Source organism: Heloderma suspectum, chromosome 1, assembly GCF_057233095.1.
Source record: "Heloderma suspectum isolate Gila_16-S chromosome 1, 16-S_ref, whole genome shotgun sequence".
Classification (NCBI taxonomy): domain Eukaryota; kingdom Metazoa; phylum Chordata; class Lepidosauria; order Squamata; family Helodermatidae; genus Heloderma; species Heloderma suspectum.
Genome location: NC_139458.1, coordinates 381,418,173 through 381,434,783, shown reverse-complemented (window position 1 = coordinate 381,434,783; position 16,611 = coordinate 381,418,173). Strand labels below are relative to the sequence as shown.

General features: G+C 47.2%; 1 protein-coding gene across 4 annotated transcripts in view; it reads left to right on the top strand.

Moving 5' to 3' along the window:
- AARS2 (alanyl-tRNA synthetase 2, mitochondrial) overlaps positions 1-16,611 on the top strand; it is a 34,059-nt gene that overhangs the window by 11,270 nt on the left and 6,178 nt on the right. For 3 of the 4 annotated variants that reach the window (XR_014786866.1, XM_084828494.1, XM_084828493.1), the window contains exons 9-17: positions 1,287-1,398; positions 2,778-2,905; positions 4,095-4,236; positions 7,141-7,313; positions 8,197-8,310; positions 9,562-9,702; positions 10,670-10,807; positions 11,286-11,395; positions 12,173-12,281. Coding sequence is in view for 3 of the 4 variants with exons in the window: in XM_084828494.1 (XP_084684620.1) it covers positions 1,287-1,398; positions 2,778-2,905; positions 4,095-4,236; positions 7,141-7,313; positions 8,197-8,310; positions 9,562-9,702; positions 10,670-10,807; positions 11,286-11,395; positions 12,173-12,281 (1,167 nt within the window). In the remaining variant the exon portion in view is untranslated. Of the gene's footprint in view, positions 1-1,286; positions 1,399-2,777; positions 2,906-4,094; positions 4,237-7,140; positions 7,314-8,196; positions 8,311-9,561; positions 9,703-10,669; positions 10,808-11,285; positions 11,396-12,172; positions 12,282-14,289; positions 15,820-16,611 lie in introns of those variants that run through there. The other variant, XM_084828495.1, reaches the window with a different exon arrangement.

Here is a 16,611-nt window from a genome sequence, read left to right as displayed (position 1 = left end):
GCCGCCTGTTTGGAGTTGGCCCTTCAGTGTACTTGCTCCCACTGTGTGGAACTCCCTGCCTATTGAAGTCAGGCGGACACCAACATTTTCTTTTATTGCTCACCACTCAGGAATCCTGTTTGATGTAGAGCGTTATATAAATCTTACATAAAGAAATAAATAATCACTGGTTATTGCAGTGTGCATAGAGCAAGGGAGCCTTTCTGAGTTTCCTCAGTAATTCAGCTTTTTTAAACATACTGCAGAGCAGCGCCCAGGTCACTGTAAAAGAGGGGATTCCCCACCCCCACCCCTTTCTCATTGGGAAGAAACTAATGGAAGAGAGCAGCATGAATGCCACATACTAAATAGGCATGTGTTAATGATTCCCATGTGCCATTTTAAAATAGCCCCTACAGCAGCTTTTCCAACCTGGTGCCCTCCAGTTGGACTGCAACTCCCAGCATCCCCAGCCAGCATGGGAGTTGTAGTCCAGCAATCTGGAGGGTGCCAGGTCAGGGGCTGCCCTTCAGTTTGTTTCTATGCCATAGCTGGCTGCGCTCAATGAAGCTGATCACTCCTTGTTTAGATTAGATGCACCTAAAACCCAGATTTGTATCAATATTTTGTACAATCCAGGCTTTCTTTCCAGAATGGATACCTTTTTCTCCTTGAATCCCATCTAGCCCTGGGAATCCTAGTATTCATATAAATAACTGCAACCAAGTTATTTACAGAGACAGTGAGCACAGCTGCATTTCAAATGCCTCTGCTACTACCCAACTCTCCTAAAAACCCTTCTACCCTGGCAATGCAGTCTTCTTCGTTCTGTTCCAACCCAGGCATGCACAGATGATCCTGATTTGTTCCCTTTTGTTCATGTGCTGGATTTCTCCAACATGCAACATGATCTGCAAGTTACCAGTTTGGATTTCTGACCTCTAACCCCACAATTTTTGTTAAACGCATCCAAATGGAGAAAGACAAAGGCAGCATCCACCTTATTTCCTACTCTCCTTTTTTCCAATCCACTTGGATCATAAGGCTGTGTAAAGAGGAGCAGTTTAGCAAGTGAACCAAGGGACTCACTTCCCATCACCACTTCAAACACAAATGCCACTTTCTATTGCACATTCTAAGCAACAGGGTGAAATATGTTGAATAGTTTGGCAATGTTTTTGACTTGCCTTTTCATTTTTCCTTTCTAACACTTGTGACCCACTTCAGTACCTATTGCAGTTCTTCTTGTGAATAATTCATTTAATTACCCTCTGTCGCTTCTGAATCTGGTTCTGATCTCCCTTCAGGTTATGAATATCATCAATGAGAATGAGGCTGCATTTCTAGCTTCCCTCTTGCAAGGGCGATGTATTATAAACCGAACACTGCAGGAGATGGATTGTTCCAAAGTCTTCCCAGGCAAGGATTTTGTTTTTGTTTTTTGGAAAATATACAGTGCTGTCTGCCCAGCTTTGAGTTGCGCTGTCTTTTTGTCTGGGCTAGGTGGTCCTTAGCTAGATCCAACAAGGCAGTTTTTACATTCTTAAGTTTTGCAAACAGGAGTACCCAATAACTCTGGCTGACAGCACTTCATTACCACTGCACTTTCTCTCTCCAGCTTTGAAGATTATTTCCCCACATCCTACATGTATAGGAATCATTGCTTGCTTCCCTTAATGAACCTCATCTCTTCAGACCTCAGCTTTTTTTTTAGAGGGATAATAACTTCCAGTTAGCCCATTTCCATGTGAAAAGAGAGTTGAGAGGTTTCATGCAAGCTACTGTTAGCAGATTCAACCCAAATTTAACAACTGTGTGGATAATTAAGTAATAGCGTTTTGATGCCCATCTTTTTATTTCAAGTAGAGATGTTGAACCTCCTTCAGCCCAAGAGCAAAGTTCAGTTTTGGAGAAGCTCTTGCAGGGCTCAGGAAAGCAAACTGGGACAGCATCAGAATTCCTAAAATACCAGCATATTTTAGTTTAAAGCTCTCACTGCCGATAACTAAACCTTAGGAGAGACATTTCAACCTTTTAGAGTGAGGAGGGAAACGTGCAAAAGCCAGGAAACCACTGAACAATCAGCAGGCAGGGGAAAGGGGTGGGCCCAGGGAAGGGGGCGTGGCCATTGGGGACCTAAGGCAGGCTGGACTTGGCCCATGGGCCTGAGGTTCTTCACCCCTGATTTAAAGAATTCACCAGGAACACTTTTAGGAAAGGAATTGCTCTTCCTTCCATCCCTTCCAGTGGCCGTTCCCAGCCATGCTGGATGGGAATGATGGGAGTTGCAGTCCAACACATCTGGAGGGCACCAAGCTGGGGAAGGCTGGCTAGAATCAGGCCTACATTCCTGTCTTTTTCTGCATGGTTGCCCTGCTCAGTAGACTAGAGGCAAAACCATATTATAATGTGTCCTAGAATGGCACTATTTGGATTTCTGGCACACGTGCCTCAAAGATTAGCCATCACCACTGTAAAGGATATTCTACTGCCTTTGAATCCTATGAGGTGCATAACCATGGGAGTAAACATTGATTCCAAGCCTGTTCAGAAACTTATATTAATCTACTGGTAAGGACTGGTTTTTATTCAGCTGCTACCACTTCGGTCTAATACATGAAGATATGCTGAGAATGCAACTGGGTAGTCATACAGTCTCCAGTAATTATTTAGTTATTTGATTTGTACTGTGCCTTTCCACCAAGAAAAATGGCGCTCAAGGTGGCTTACAATCCCAGATAAAACTTGACAATTGTTTTGTGCTCTTTCCCCATGCTCCTCTTTTTATCTGTCTGCAGTGGAGGTTGCTTGGTCTCTCTATAGCAATTTGGGATTCCCCCGGGATCTGATTGGACTGATGCTTGAAGAAAAAGGGATCCAGCTGGATGTTGCTGCTCTGGACCACCTGGTTCAGGAAGATGCTGACGTAAGTCTTTTGTGATTCACAGTAATATGCCTGAAACTTTATTCCTCTGGCCATTGTCCTTAGAAGTGTTCATTCTCTAGTGTAAGCTGTAGTGTAAGCCCTTCACCAAAGAAGCCCCTCTGTCTGCTGTAGTGGTCCAAAAATGCCACTGAAAACTAGCTTTGAAATCCACTCCAAAATTTAAATTCCACCCCAAAGCAAACCAAATTCAGCATTCATACTCAGTTTGATCAACAGTGCAAAATACTCAGGGCATATCAAAGCTTGCCTGTGTGCCAGCTGGGCCCACTGTGTGCCAGCTGGGCCCTGGTTTTTAGAACCAGGGGAGCTACTGGTTCTAAAAGCAGCTCGAAAGGAGTGGAAACACTCATTTCCAGAATGGGGCACATCAGTGGAGCTTGCAGAAGGAAGCTCTGCTGACCCGTCGTGACCCGGAAATAAGCATTTCCTCTTGCTTCTGGGGTAGCTGTTTGAACCACTACCTCTCTGTTGCTCAAGCAGTGGATTCCGCTTGAGCAATAGATTGACTGGGAGCCCAGTGGTAGTATTGGATACTGCCCTATATCAGCTTAAAAAATATATGTTCTTTCAAATGCAGCAACCATTCACAATTATTCCCATAGGGGCTGGTTCACATGACATGACAGCCCAGCATGGGTTAATTCACCTGTGGGGGCTGTTGCATTGCGCCAGGTGCCTGTGGGGGCTTGGCTTGCCATGAGTTGTTGAGTCGTGCGAACCCAGGCGGCATGCCTTGTTTTAGGATTATTTGAGGGTTGTCTGACCCTCAAACAACCCCTGCCACCTGGGTTTGCACAAAATGACAATCCACAGTAAGCTGGCCGCCTTGGGACGCCATGCAAAAATGGCGCCTGCAGGCACCCAGCACAACGCAACAGCCCCCGCGCGTATATTAACCCATGGTGGGCGCTCGTGTTGTGCGAATAGACCTATAGAGTTCTACAGCAGCAGGCTAAGGTTGGAATGAGCATTATGTGAACGGGCAGAATCTCCAGAACCTTGATTTAAAGGAGCCAGGGGAGCTGAGATTCTCAGGAACCCAAATTCAGCCCTAATGCCAGGTTGCTTTTGGAGGTGCGAAAGGCTTAGGAACTCTGTGCATAGTTTTTACAAAACCGTTCTTCTTGAGCTGTCATTGCGCTCCCTCTCTTTTTCCACACTTGTGCAGCGCAAGGCTCAGCCCCAGCAGGAGGAGAGCACTGGGATACATCTGGACGTGCATTCATTAGCCAAGTTGCGGCAGGATGGCATGCCTGCCACTGACGACTCTCTCAAGTTTGCCTATGAACTTGGGCCAGATGGGAGATACGGTAAGGACCGAGCCGTGCCTGAAGATGTACCCAGAGAGACACTCTGAAGAGAAGCGGATTCAGATTTGTACCCCAGAAACCTCTGGGGGACTTGCATGTTGTACAGCAGGGGTGCTGAACCTTTTTTAGCCTGAGGGCCAAATTGAGTTTTGGAGAAGCTCTTGGGGCCGCATTCCAGGAGTGGGCAGGGCCAAAGGCAAAAAGGGTGAGGCCAAAAATATAAAAATGCTGCCTCAGGCAGGAGATTTGGCATGTCACAAAATGGCAGCAAATTGTTTGTTACTTCATTATTACTGTACTTCTACCAGGGATGGGGAAAGGTGCTTATGGGATTTTCTGCCTCATGTACCAAAATAACTTGGCAGGCTTTGGGTACAACGCACCTTAATTTGGGGTGGCGGGGGCACCATTTGCTGCCCTGCCTAAGGCAACAAAAGTCTGGGGCCAACCCTGCCTCTCACAAGTATTCATGTTATTGTCAGGAAAAGTAACACAACAATCAGTTTTATCTGATAAGCGATTGCTGTATCTGGGTATTAAGAATCATAGAATCATAGAAGGGTTGGAAGGGGCCTACAAGGCCAACCCCCAAACTCCTGTGAGCTTCAGCTAGGTCCAGAGCTGTCAGATAATATAAAATTGAATGTTCCCATTGTTAGACAGCTAGAATGTAATAGGTTTCTAGCAAGGTTTGCTGGCAAGAAAGAAATGCCCTTTGGTTTACCCCAGCCAGATACTTGTTATTACTGCAGCAAGCCTCAAGGTATCGCTGTTTCATACATAACACAAAGTAGAGTAGTTGGATGTATTTGTCACGCAAGAGGAGTAAAGCTTGAATGAGTTCACATGATCAATTTAAGTTTAGCTTATTGCTTTCTGTTTTGCCTTGTTGGCTTAAGGGCAAAATATCCATAATAGCCAACCCAAGATAGTGGTCTTCACATACTTCGCCAAGGGGTGGTTGTGTGTATCATGTGAAAAGCAATCGAGAGTCTTGTGGCACCTTAAAGACCAACAAACGGGTTGTGCCAGAAGTTTTTGTGGTGCAGATTCCACTTGATCAGGTGCATGAAGAAAATGTGGCATGACTATTGAAGGCATGCAGCGTTATTGGCTGTCACTTTGAGCAAAGGAGGAAGACCTGAGTGCTGCTGAGATTTGTAGTTGTACAGGCCAAGATAATTCATTTAGATTTTTCTTTCGTGATTTCATGCACAGCCAGGGGTCCCTGCATTTTGACCAGCCTTGGTAGCTAGCCCAAATTTGAGGTTGCCAGAACTCTGCCCTTCCCCAACGGCAGAGGGATGAGGTTTTGTCTCTGATGGCACGTTGAGTTTCCAAATGGCTCAGAGCTTGGAGTGCCTCCACGAAGTGCAACATGACATGAACCAGCCTCAACCGTCCTCCCAAGCTTGGGAGAGGGAAGAGGATATTGGGGCTGCATTTGTACTGCACTGTGGAGGTGCTCCCTGGCATCTCCAGGCACAAATGGGTCAGGTGATGTGATGGACCTTTGCTTGAGACTTCGCAGTGACTCTGCCAGTCAGAGTAGACGATATTTAGCCACATCAAGGGTACAGGATGTCAGGCCTGGTGGCCAAATCCAGCCCTCCAGCGTTCCCCAATGGCACACACCCTTTTTCCCAACCACTGATCATTTGGTAGTTTCACATTTTTGTGCAATCCCCCCACCCACCCCCCAATTCTGGCAAAAAGAGCTTTAAGCTACAATATGCTTGTATTTTGGCCCTGCCCCTTTCCCCTTTGGCCCCGCCCACCACTAGAATACAGCCCCTAAGAGCTTCTCCGAAACAGAATTCAGCCCTCAGACTGAAAGAGGTTCAGGCCCGCGGCCTACAAATATACTACATCAGACCAAGAGAGCTCCCTATGTTCTTTGTCACACAGCAATGGTTGCTAGTCCTGATGGCTATATGTTACTTCCAGTATCAGAGGCAGTATGCCTAGGTACACCAGTTGCTGGGGAACATGGGTGGGAGGGTGCCGTTGTGCTCGTGTCCTGCTTGTGGATTTCCTGGCTGACAGCTGGTTGGCCACTGTGTGGACAGAATGCTGGACTAGATGGACCCTTGGTCTGATCCAGCAAGGCTCTTCGTATGTTCTTAACATGGATGAACTCCAATTGTCCTGAGTTGGATTGGGTGGGGTGGGTTGGAGGGGTATGGGGGAAGGGACGCTTGCTATGGCAAGTGTGTCAAGTGAATTTGTAGAGCCCTGTTCATGTAATCAGTCCATACTTGTACAATTTAATGCACAGTTAAGTTCACTTAACTCCCATTAAAGTCCATCGTACTTGAGTGCACTTAGCTATGTGCAGCATTGGGATTGGTGGCTTACAAGGGGAATGATTTTTTTAGTTTTTTCACATAACTCTATCTCGGCTGTTCGGCGAAAGCTGCTAAGTTTGCTGTGGCTCCAGAAGTCTATCAAGCTAGCGAGTGCCTAAGCAGGATCGCTTTGTGTTATAAACGGGGAAGCTGTGAGCAGAGCCGGCCCTGGAGGGTCCCCTTGCCGGTGAAGCAGCAAATGAAAAAATGCTTTCACCTTGCATAGAGAGGCCTACACTTCTGCGAGTAGGAGGTTCTAGAAATGGACCCTTCTGCGTAGTATAGGAGTGGGGTGCAGCAAAATGACAGCAGTGGAAGATTGGATTGGGTTTCAAAGTAATATCCCCTTTGACATATTCCTGGGTGCTGTGAGTTCAGTTTCCCTGCCACAGTGCAAAGTGCCTGGCTGTAAAATACCTGGAAGGTTTCTTGCCTGATCACAGGTGAGTATCTTAACATTGCAAGGACATCATGACTGGCTGTCTTGGGTACCCCCTGAATTGGCCACCTCGCAAAGTGTGAAGCTTAATCATCTTCTCCTTCTCCTTCTTTGCAGTCTTCAGGCCATGTCAAGCCACTGTCCTGATGCTGTATCAAGATGGCTCTCTCCAAAAGGAAGTTGTTGGCGGGGGGCAACGCTGTGGGGTCCTCCTAGACAGGACCTGCTTCTATGCTGAGCAGGGTGGCCAGGCACCTGATCAAGGCTACATGGTGTGTGTGGGCCAGCAGGTAAGCTTCTTCACTGCCCGGACCTGGAGTGGACCCCTCCCAACGCCTGCCAGCACTCTCAGGCTGGGCATGACCTCCCTGAAATGGTTTGTTCATCTTTGTTCCGGTTGTGGATCAGCATTGCCAACCTTGCCATTGTCTAGGCGAGCCTCCCCCAAGCTTGTGCCCTTCAGATATTTTGGACTCCACCTCCCAGCATCTCTGTCCCCTGGCCGTGCTGGCTGGGGCTGATGGAGGTTGAAGTCCAAAATGTCTGGAGGGCACCAGGTTGGGGAAGGCTGGTCTAGGACTTCTTGCCTGTGTCTCTGCCACTGTGTCAGATATAAGTAAAAGGGAGGGGGCAAAGCTGTTGTTTGACGGAGGTACATTAAGGATATTCTAATACATCAGCAACCTAGTCATTAGGCTGATGTATCATCATTGCTTCAGTAATGGAGTGAAACATTTCTTCTGTTCCCTCAGCCATGCCAGGCACCTTTTTGTTTTAGGTGCTGCTGTTTCGGCCACGAATTGCCGGGAATTCCCTTGTATGTTCATAAACCTCATCCCTTTGTGAGCCAGACAGGTCACTCTTGAGTACAGGTTATGTGAGCTTATTGCTGATTCTCACAACATACCATTCTTAACAAAAAGGCTAGAGAATTCATTGGTCATGGATGTGAATTCCTTGGTGGACCTGAGACACTCAGACTGCTGCAGCATTCATGCTGAGCACAGGAAACTTATCTCTTCCACACTCCATTTTGTACTTTGTCCTGGGAATAATCTAGGAGTTCCTAGGATTGGAAGACTGATACTTTTTAAAAACTGCTGAATATTCTCCATATTCCTTTCGTGACCCGTTCTGTGCTAACCCTCCCATTTGTCTCTTTCTGCTTTTGAGGACAAGCTTTTACCTGTGGTGTCTGTACAAGTATCTGGTGGGTATGTGGTCCATGAAGTGATAATTTTTGAGACCCTGAAGGCTGGGGACCAAGTGCAGCTCTTTGTGGATGAGGTAACAGTCCTTGCAGATGAGGCAAGGAAATTCCTGGGTCTGTGCTGTGCTTTGTGATTTGTAAATTCAACCATAGCCAGATCATATTGGTGGGAGGGTAGTAGAAGCATATTACACCATAGCCACGAAAGAAGATTTGGGGGATCGGGATATTGGGTGTCCCAGATTCATATTTTTCCTCTGTTGACTTTGTTCTCTCGCACACTGTTTTCTTTCCATCAAGCATTGCACTGTATGGCCAGAATACAATAACTGTCACCCTAGAAATACAAGAATACAGACCCCCCCCATGAATTCTCTTTTGCATGTCACACTGAAATGAGTGAGGCTTGGATATGCAAAAGCAGATTTTGCAGTGGAGGTGTTCTTTGTCCCTAGCATGATAAACTTCTGGCTGCAGCCCTAGGCAGTTACTTGGGAGAGAAGCGGAGAAAGCATTGCTCAGTGGTAAAGTACCTGCTTTGCATGCAGGATGTCACCCTTTGGAAGGCTTCCTGATAGAATAACCTGTCCTACTCAATAACTCCAGCGCAGAAGTGAAATGTCACATTGCAGATTTCACATGTCTTATGCAGAATCTTCTAGGCTCAGTTACACTAAGTTTGCTTTTACTATTTAGTAAAAAAAAAAAATTTAATTGTGGGGTGGTTCTCAGAGGCAGCTGGAGATTGAGGCATCACAGGGTTTGATTAATCACTGCCATGTAGCAGATGTTTTGGAAACCAAGTGTTGTGGATCAGGAGCTATAGCAAGGACCCAGCCTTTGTAGGCTGTATGATAGAACACAGTCTTTTCTTGTACAGGAATCATTTTTAAAAAGCCACATCTTCCATGCAGGCATGTCACAGTGCACCCAGCTGTGGTATTCTGTACTTTTCTTGGGATTAATTAGAAGTGTGGTGGGGGGAAAGGGGGCCATAGCTCAGTGGTGGAGCACCTACTTTGCATGCAGAAGGTCTCAGGTTCAACCCCTGGCATCTCCTGTTAAAGCAAAGCTCAAGGAGTGTTAGGAAAGACCCATGCTGGAGGGCTGTAGCCCACCAGCATAGCTTGTGCTTGGGTAACTGGACCAAAAGCCTGACTCTGTACAAGCCGGCTTCATGCATAAATCCATGTGCTCAAAATGATTGCGCTATGCTTTCATTGCGCACTGTTTAGAAAAACCTGTATGTTCTTCTTCCCCTTGACTGGAAAACATTTCAAAGCCCTCCAGCACTCCCCTCTTATCCAGAGTGTTACTTTCGATTTCAGGCGCAGAGGCTGGCCTGCATGACAAACCACACTGCCACCCACCTGCTCAACTTTGCGCTCCGCCAGGTCCTGGGAGACGGCACAGAGCAGCGGGGCTCCCATGTGGCTGCTGAGCGCCTGCGATTCGAAGTCAGCACCAAGGTGAGCGGGATCTCCAAAACCTTCCCATGCAAGAGCAGTGAGGCATGCTACTGGGGAGCATCCATGCAGTCGGGCCCGATGCTTCCTCTCTTCTGCTGGCAACTGTGGAGTCTGACAGCTCGCGCCTCCATTTGTGGTATGGGGCCTAACCAAACCAGGGCCCCTGCCATGGTGAAATTTTTCCGAGAGCAGTTCTGTGTGGTGAACAGGATCCTTTAAATCTCCCCCCAGCCTCGGACACATTTGCTATTGTGGGGAAATGTATCAATGCTGGTAAGCTTGACCATGCTCCATTCTGCTGGATTACAGGATGCGGAAAGGTACTTGCCCCTATATTTGTCAGCTTCTGTTTGACTACACAGAAGGAGGAGACTGGGCCAGAGGGAGAGAGGGAGGAGATGCAGTGCAAGGATTTAGTTTTGGAATATGGAACTGTAGAGTAGGGTCTGAATTTGAAATACGTGCAATAATGCAACAGCTGATAATCCAGAGCAGCTTTCCCCAACCTGGTGTCCTCCAGATTTGTTGACTACAACTCCCATTATCCTCCAGCCAGCATAGTCCAACGCATCTGGAGGGTGCCAGGTTGCGGAAGCTTGATCCAGAGAAAGGCAGGCTTTGAATAACTGCCTACCCTTAACTACTGTGGAGTATATCCTGTGCTTTTACTAAAACGGATAAAGGAGCCTGATGGATTAAGCTTTGACTAAGGTTCTCTTATCCAAAGATCATTATGGGTGTTGGCAAATGAATCTTGACATACTTTGGTTCAGCATGTCAGCACTGAGAATTCTTATCTCAATTTTTTTAGAAAGTGAGGCAAAAAATATGGCCAGTATTGAAACCCAGAACAGGAACCTGGAGACTAAACACCTGCTCTTCTGGGCCTCTGGCCATCATACAATATTTAATTCTTCATGTCGCATAATGTTGCATCTTTCTGATGAAGCCTAATCTCCTTCACCAGACACCTGTAAAGACACAGCATCTGCAAGACATAGAAGGAGTGATCCAGGAGATGATAAAAAAGAATGAGATTGTCTACACAGGAGAAGTCCCCATCAAGCAGACAAGTGATGTACAGGGACTCCGGAAACTGGATGAAGTAAGTTGGGGAGGGCAGTCACTGATGGAAGTATCTTGAATATCTGAAACCATATCCGAAAAGGACTCAGCAGGGAGTGGACAATATGACTCCTGAGACACTTCCGTGTGGTTCTCAGGCAAGTCTTTATGTTCCTGAAATTCCTTTTAATGTACATTTCTTGTCCTTGTGATCATTGAGGTGATGCATTTGAAATGTGATACCAAAACGACTAAAAGATGGGAAACAAGTAGACCAACAAGAAACCCTTGTTGGGTTAATCACTGAGTTGTTTAGCCGCTAAACAAGCCAGCGCTCCAGGCTCAGACGACATGCTAACCAGCCTACGACGGCACCGATCAGGCGTTGCTGAAGAGCAGCGGAAGTGGTGGCTGTATGTCCTTCTGTCCAGTTTACCACAGCTCCCTGGGTAACAGTAGTTGCATACCAAGCAGTCTAAGATACTTCAGCTCATCTGGGCCTCCTCCCCCGCCCCCAGATGTATCCAGATCTGGTACGAGTGGTGTCCGTGGGAACTCCAGTGGAGAGAGTATTGGCTCAGGAGTCTAATGATGCCATGCATGCCTCTGTGGAGCTTTGCTGTGGAACGTAAGTATTTCCCCTTTGTTTTGCCTGGGCCTTGAGGTATGCCTGTGAACTGGCTTTCTCTTCTTTAAAAAACCCAAATCTGGCCCCACATTGAAGGGGAAGGCCAGAGACAGCATCACTTCTATACAGTATGCCGTACCACACCCTACCTCGTTATAAGTCATATTAGAGAGGTTTGCCTAGCAGGTACCACAGGCATGTTTGTGGTGAGGTGCTTACCGTTTCTCTGTAGCAGGGGTGGGTAGCATCCAGTGGTCATGGGCTGCACCTTCCCCACCATCGAACTTGCCATTGCTGCATTTACTATGGAGGTGGCAAAGCCCCCCCCCCCCCCCCCCGCAATTTTCCATGCAATCGAGGAGTGCTCCCGATGCACCTTGTTTGCATGGGAAATTGACCGGGAGGGTGGGGGGTTGCTGCTACAGCAGCAAATTTGGTGGCAGTGGCAGAGGGGGACACCAAAATAGCTGAGGGGCGTGTGTAGCCCACGGGCCATGTGTTGCTCACCCCTGCTTTGCAGGCTCATTAGTAATGCAAAAAAAGAAAAATCCAAAACCAACAGTTGGGCACTCCTTTTTTTTTTGGACCAATCAAAATGCCACAAAAGGTGTGAAAGCTTTCAACTTCTCTAGAACTCTTCATTGTGCTATTTGGAATCCTTTTAACAGGAGAGGTGCTAGACCTTTATTATATGCAAAGAGTTATGGCCCTTCCCAAAACAGGAGTGGATCTGTTTCTCCTCCTGCTGCATTTGTTTCTTCATCTTCTCCTGCCCAGGCACCTTCTGCAAACAGGAGCTGTACGAGACTTCACTATCATCTCTGAACGGCAGCTGGTTAAAGGGATCAGCCATATTGTTGCAGTGACTGGAGAGCAAGCCAAGCAAGTAAGTCCATTGTGAAAAGTCTGGCTTGTTCTTTATCTGATGACGCAGATGCTCTGTGAGCATGCCTCCAGGTCTGCTGGTGCTTTGCTGCAGAGGGCTCTGAGTGCTTCACCAACCTCCCCTTCTGTCCCCCACCCCCTGGCCCCAACATTCACAGCTCCTTCTCCTCACCTGTTACCTCCATTCTCCTGCTCGCAAGTAGATGCACCGGTTGCCCTTCACTCCTGATCTGGTCTACCAAGAAAGCCAGAACCCTGTGCCTCTTCTCTCCCCCGCCCCTTGAAATTCTGAACTCCGAATCAATTCTGCAAGCTTATCTTGCTTGTATAATCATTCCTTGTGTCACAGGCTGCAATTGTGAAGGGAATGGGGGGAGTCATTCTATATTGGGGGGCAAGCCTGAGGGAAGTGGAGGCAGAGGGAGGAGGGTGAAAGCAAGCAAGGAGCTGTGCAGGGTCCAGAACAGCCTTCCCCAATCTGGTGCCCTTCAGATGTGTTGGACTACAACTCCCAGCATGCCCCAGCCAGATGTGTCAGACTACAGATGTGTTGGACTACAACTCCCAGCATACCCCAGCCAGCATGGCTGGCTGGGGCATGCTGGGAGTTGCCCAACACATCTGGAGGGCACAAGGTTGGGGAAAGCTGTTGTAGAAGCTTTGCTGCCTGATCCATGGAAGCTCCATGCGGGCCTCAGGTTCTGACCATTGAGCGGACGTAATCTCAACATCTTCCAAGATGGGCTTCTGTGCGTCTGTGCTCTCTTGGGCAAGGGCACAGTGGAATACAAATGGAGCTCTCGCCATATGGTTCTTTTCTTTTTCTGATGCTCTTCCTGGTATTCCCCATCTCTTTCGAAACAGGGTCAGAGCACTTAATAGTAGTGCCAGGCCACTGGCTTTTCCATATCGGCCCTTGCGCTTCTATGGGTCTGATCTCCTTGTCCTCTCTTCCCCTCCACCCCAGCCTTCTGTGACCATTCTTTTGTTCTGGTCTTGCCAAGTAATAATCCCATCCAACTGCTACCCAAGGTCTATACCCTACTGCTCAAACTGAAAGGCCCCGTGCGCTTTCACACCTGTTGGATGGAGAACCAAGGCTGCAAGAGGCAAAACATGGCATTCTTCTGAGAGCTGTGGTTTCTGCTCTGGCCCGTGTGCTGTTTGTCTAGTTATCTCTTGTGCTGTCACATTTCTGACAAGGCTGTGCCTGCCACAGAGGAGGGAAGGTTATGTGGCGAGCTTGCCCAGATTAGTGAAAGCATTGACCTGAGGCAGGCTTTGTGTCTGTAGCTCGTATTCACCTGCAGTTTCCTTTTATGTTCAGCTCCAAAGGGGAACTGCTCACATTCAGGACTATTTGTGAAGCAGATGAGAGAGCATCTGCAACAATGTCTCTAAAAACAAGTCTCGCAAGCAAAAAGCCAGAGGCAGTGATGGTCTGCCGTCCTAGCTCTGCTGTTACAGCTACTGCTTTTCTGCAGCCAGAGCCTAATTCTTCTGTTGCTCTGATCCAGACAGCCATTTAGTTGTTGTTTAGAGGAATTTGCATCCTTTCCCTAGGGTTCCACCTAGCCCACACAGATAACGATACCACTACAAATTTGCACAGTGAATTGTCAGTGCAACTGATCTAATGGAAAATTCTCTCTAGGCCATGCATTTTATTTATTTATGGAAAATATTTAGAAACCGCTTTTCTACACACTGGGGACCTCAAAGCAATTCACAGTGTAAAATCACAACAGAATAAAACATCCTTTATAACAAGCAAAACAAAAAAATTAAGATCTAAAACTCAGCCAACTTGACCCTGCCCCCAGGAGGGAGTTCCACAGGTGGAGTGTTGCTAGAGAAAAGGCCCTGTCTTATCTACTACCCACCTAGCCTCTTGGTGGTGGGACATGCAACCGCTGATGAAGATCACAGATTGTGAGCAGGCTCATATGGAAGGAGGCAGTTTTTCAGATATCCTGGCCTCAAGCCTTCAACCCCTGATTTGTTTACAGGTGTCTTCAACAAGAAACCAGAAAGGGATTCAGCCATCTTTAGCATGATTAGGGACGCTTGACACACCTATCGTTCATTCAGAGCAAAGAAGCTGTGTAAACAATGACTGGACTTCTGTACTCTGGTGGGTGACAGTCAGAGATTCCCTAGAGCAATCCAGTGACTGCTGAATGACCCTAGTTAGACTGCAAGGAGATAAAGCCTGAACCATTTTATCTCAGAATCTGAATTTTGGTTGTGAGCTGTGAAATGGCCTGTGATGAACGGGGCAGGTACAATGTCCTCTTTAGCATTTTTCAATATAGTCTTTCTAGAAGAATGGAAGAAGAACCATGTGGATCAAAGCGAAGACCTATCTAGTCCAGCATTCTGTTCCTGTTGGAGCCAACCCAGTGCCTATGGGAAGCCCACAAGCAGGACCTGAGGGCAATAGCACCCTCCCACTCATCTTCCCCAGCAACGGTATTCAGAGGCATGCTGACTCTGATCATATATAGCCATCATGATTATAATTTATATCAAACTATAGCATCCGTTAGGAATAAAACATGGAAAATACCGAAAATTATTTTGTACTAGCACACATAACATCCAAAGCATGGTGAATGTTTGCAGTAGCCTAAGGGTGCATGCAATCCTATGCATGTTTAGACAGAAAAAAGTCCTACAACTCCCATGCTGGCTGGGGAATGCTGGGAGTTAGAGGAGTTTTATCTGTCTAAACATGCATAGGTTTGCACCCAAACAGAGCCATCCTGTGGTCTCTGGGCAAGCGTCCCAGGGATCAGAGGATTGTTCAGATTCCCCCTTCCAAGGTCAGAGACAGTGCTCTGACCTCGGAAGGGAGTCTGAGATCTGCCCCCCTCCCCCACCCCCTTGCAGCTGGTGTAGAAAGAACTACACCAGCTGCCCTCCAAGATCAGAAAAGTGACCATGGAGGAGGAGGAGGAAAGGGGGCATTTCAGTGGGTGGGAATAGGAGGAGACTGGAGAGGGCAGGATATGAGTTGTCCTGAGCCTTTTCCAGCCTCCTTCCCTCTCCCTCCAAAGCGCCCTTGCTTGATGGGCTGAAAAGCTTGTCTAGCAAAATCTGCAGAGAGGGAGGACAGGGAGGTGAAGATCGCCTCCTCCTGCCCTCATTGGATATCGGACGCCTCTGAGTTTGGGGACTTTCGATCACCAAGGGCCCAGTCAATAGGACTGCACCCTCAATCTTTTCATTAAAAAGAAAAAGTATATGGTTTTCTGGCCAAGGAATCAGCATTGATTGCATACTTTATAAATGGAAGCCTTGTCTAGACGTAACTGACTTTCTGTGTCCTCTGATTTTCTGTGTCAGTGTCATAGCTGAATTGCATCATCAAGGTCTTTGAAATAGTAGCTTAATACTAAATTGCAGAATGTGGATTGGCTCCTTTTCATCTCACCTAAAGATGAAGCCTAGCCAGCAGGAGCAGGAATGAAATCAGCTTCACATTATGTCGGAAACTGATCTCATGAGGAGCATATCAGTAAAACTACTCTTTATGGAAAGAATGTCACCCACTCACTTATTTGAAAGATTTATATGAAGGTCAGCAGGACAGCAGTTCGAGACCCAAGTGCTGCGTGACAGAGTGAGCTCCCGTCTTCAGTCCCAGCTTCTGCCAACCTAGCAGTTCGAAAGCAAGAAATTGCAAGTAGATAAATAGGTACCACCTCGGCGGGAAAGGTAACAGCGTTTCGTGCACCTCGGTGTTCAGTCATGCTGGCCACATGACCACGGAAGCGTCTTCGGACAGCACTGGCTTAGAAACGGGGATGAGCACCGCACCCTAGAGTCGGACACGACTGGTTGGGGACACCTTTACCTTTACCTTTTATTATTCTCAGGGTGACTTACAACAAGGATAAAAACAGATTGGAAAGTATATAAAATAAATCAATAAAACATACAGCCCCAGATAAAACAAATTTGAAGCAGGGACACATTAAAAGGCCTTGGGAAATAAAAAGGTTTCAACCTGGAATCAAAATGGTATCAAGGGCAAGACTCTCTTGGGAGGGTGTTCCATAGCCAGGGTGCCACCATCAAAAAGGACCTTTCCCCAGTAGCCACCTGCTGCACCTCACCTGGTGGGGACACCCAGAAGAAGACCTTAAGGTCCAGACAGGTGGATATAGAGACAGGCAACCCTTCAGGTACTCTAACCCCAAGCTGTGAAGGGCTTTAAATTTCAAAACCAGCACTTTGAATTGGGCCTGGAATATAAGTGTGATATTCTCATATTGCCCGATTCCGGTTAGCAATCTTGCAGCTGCGTTCTGAATTAAGTGAAGCTT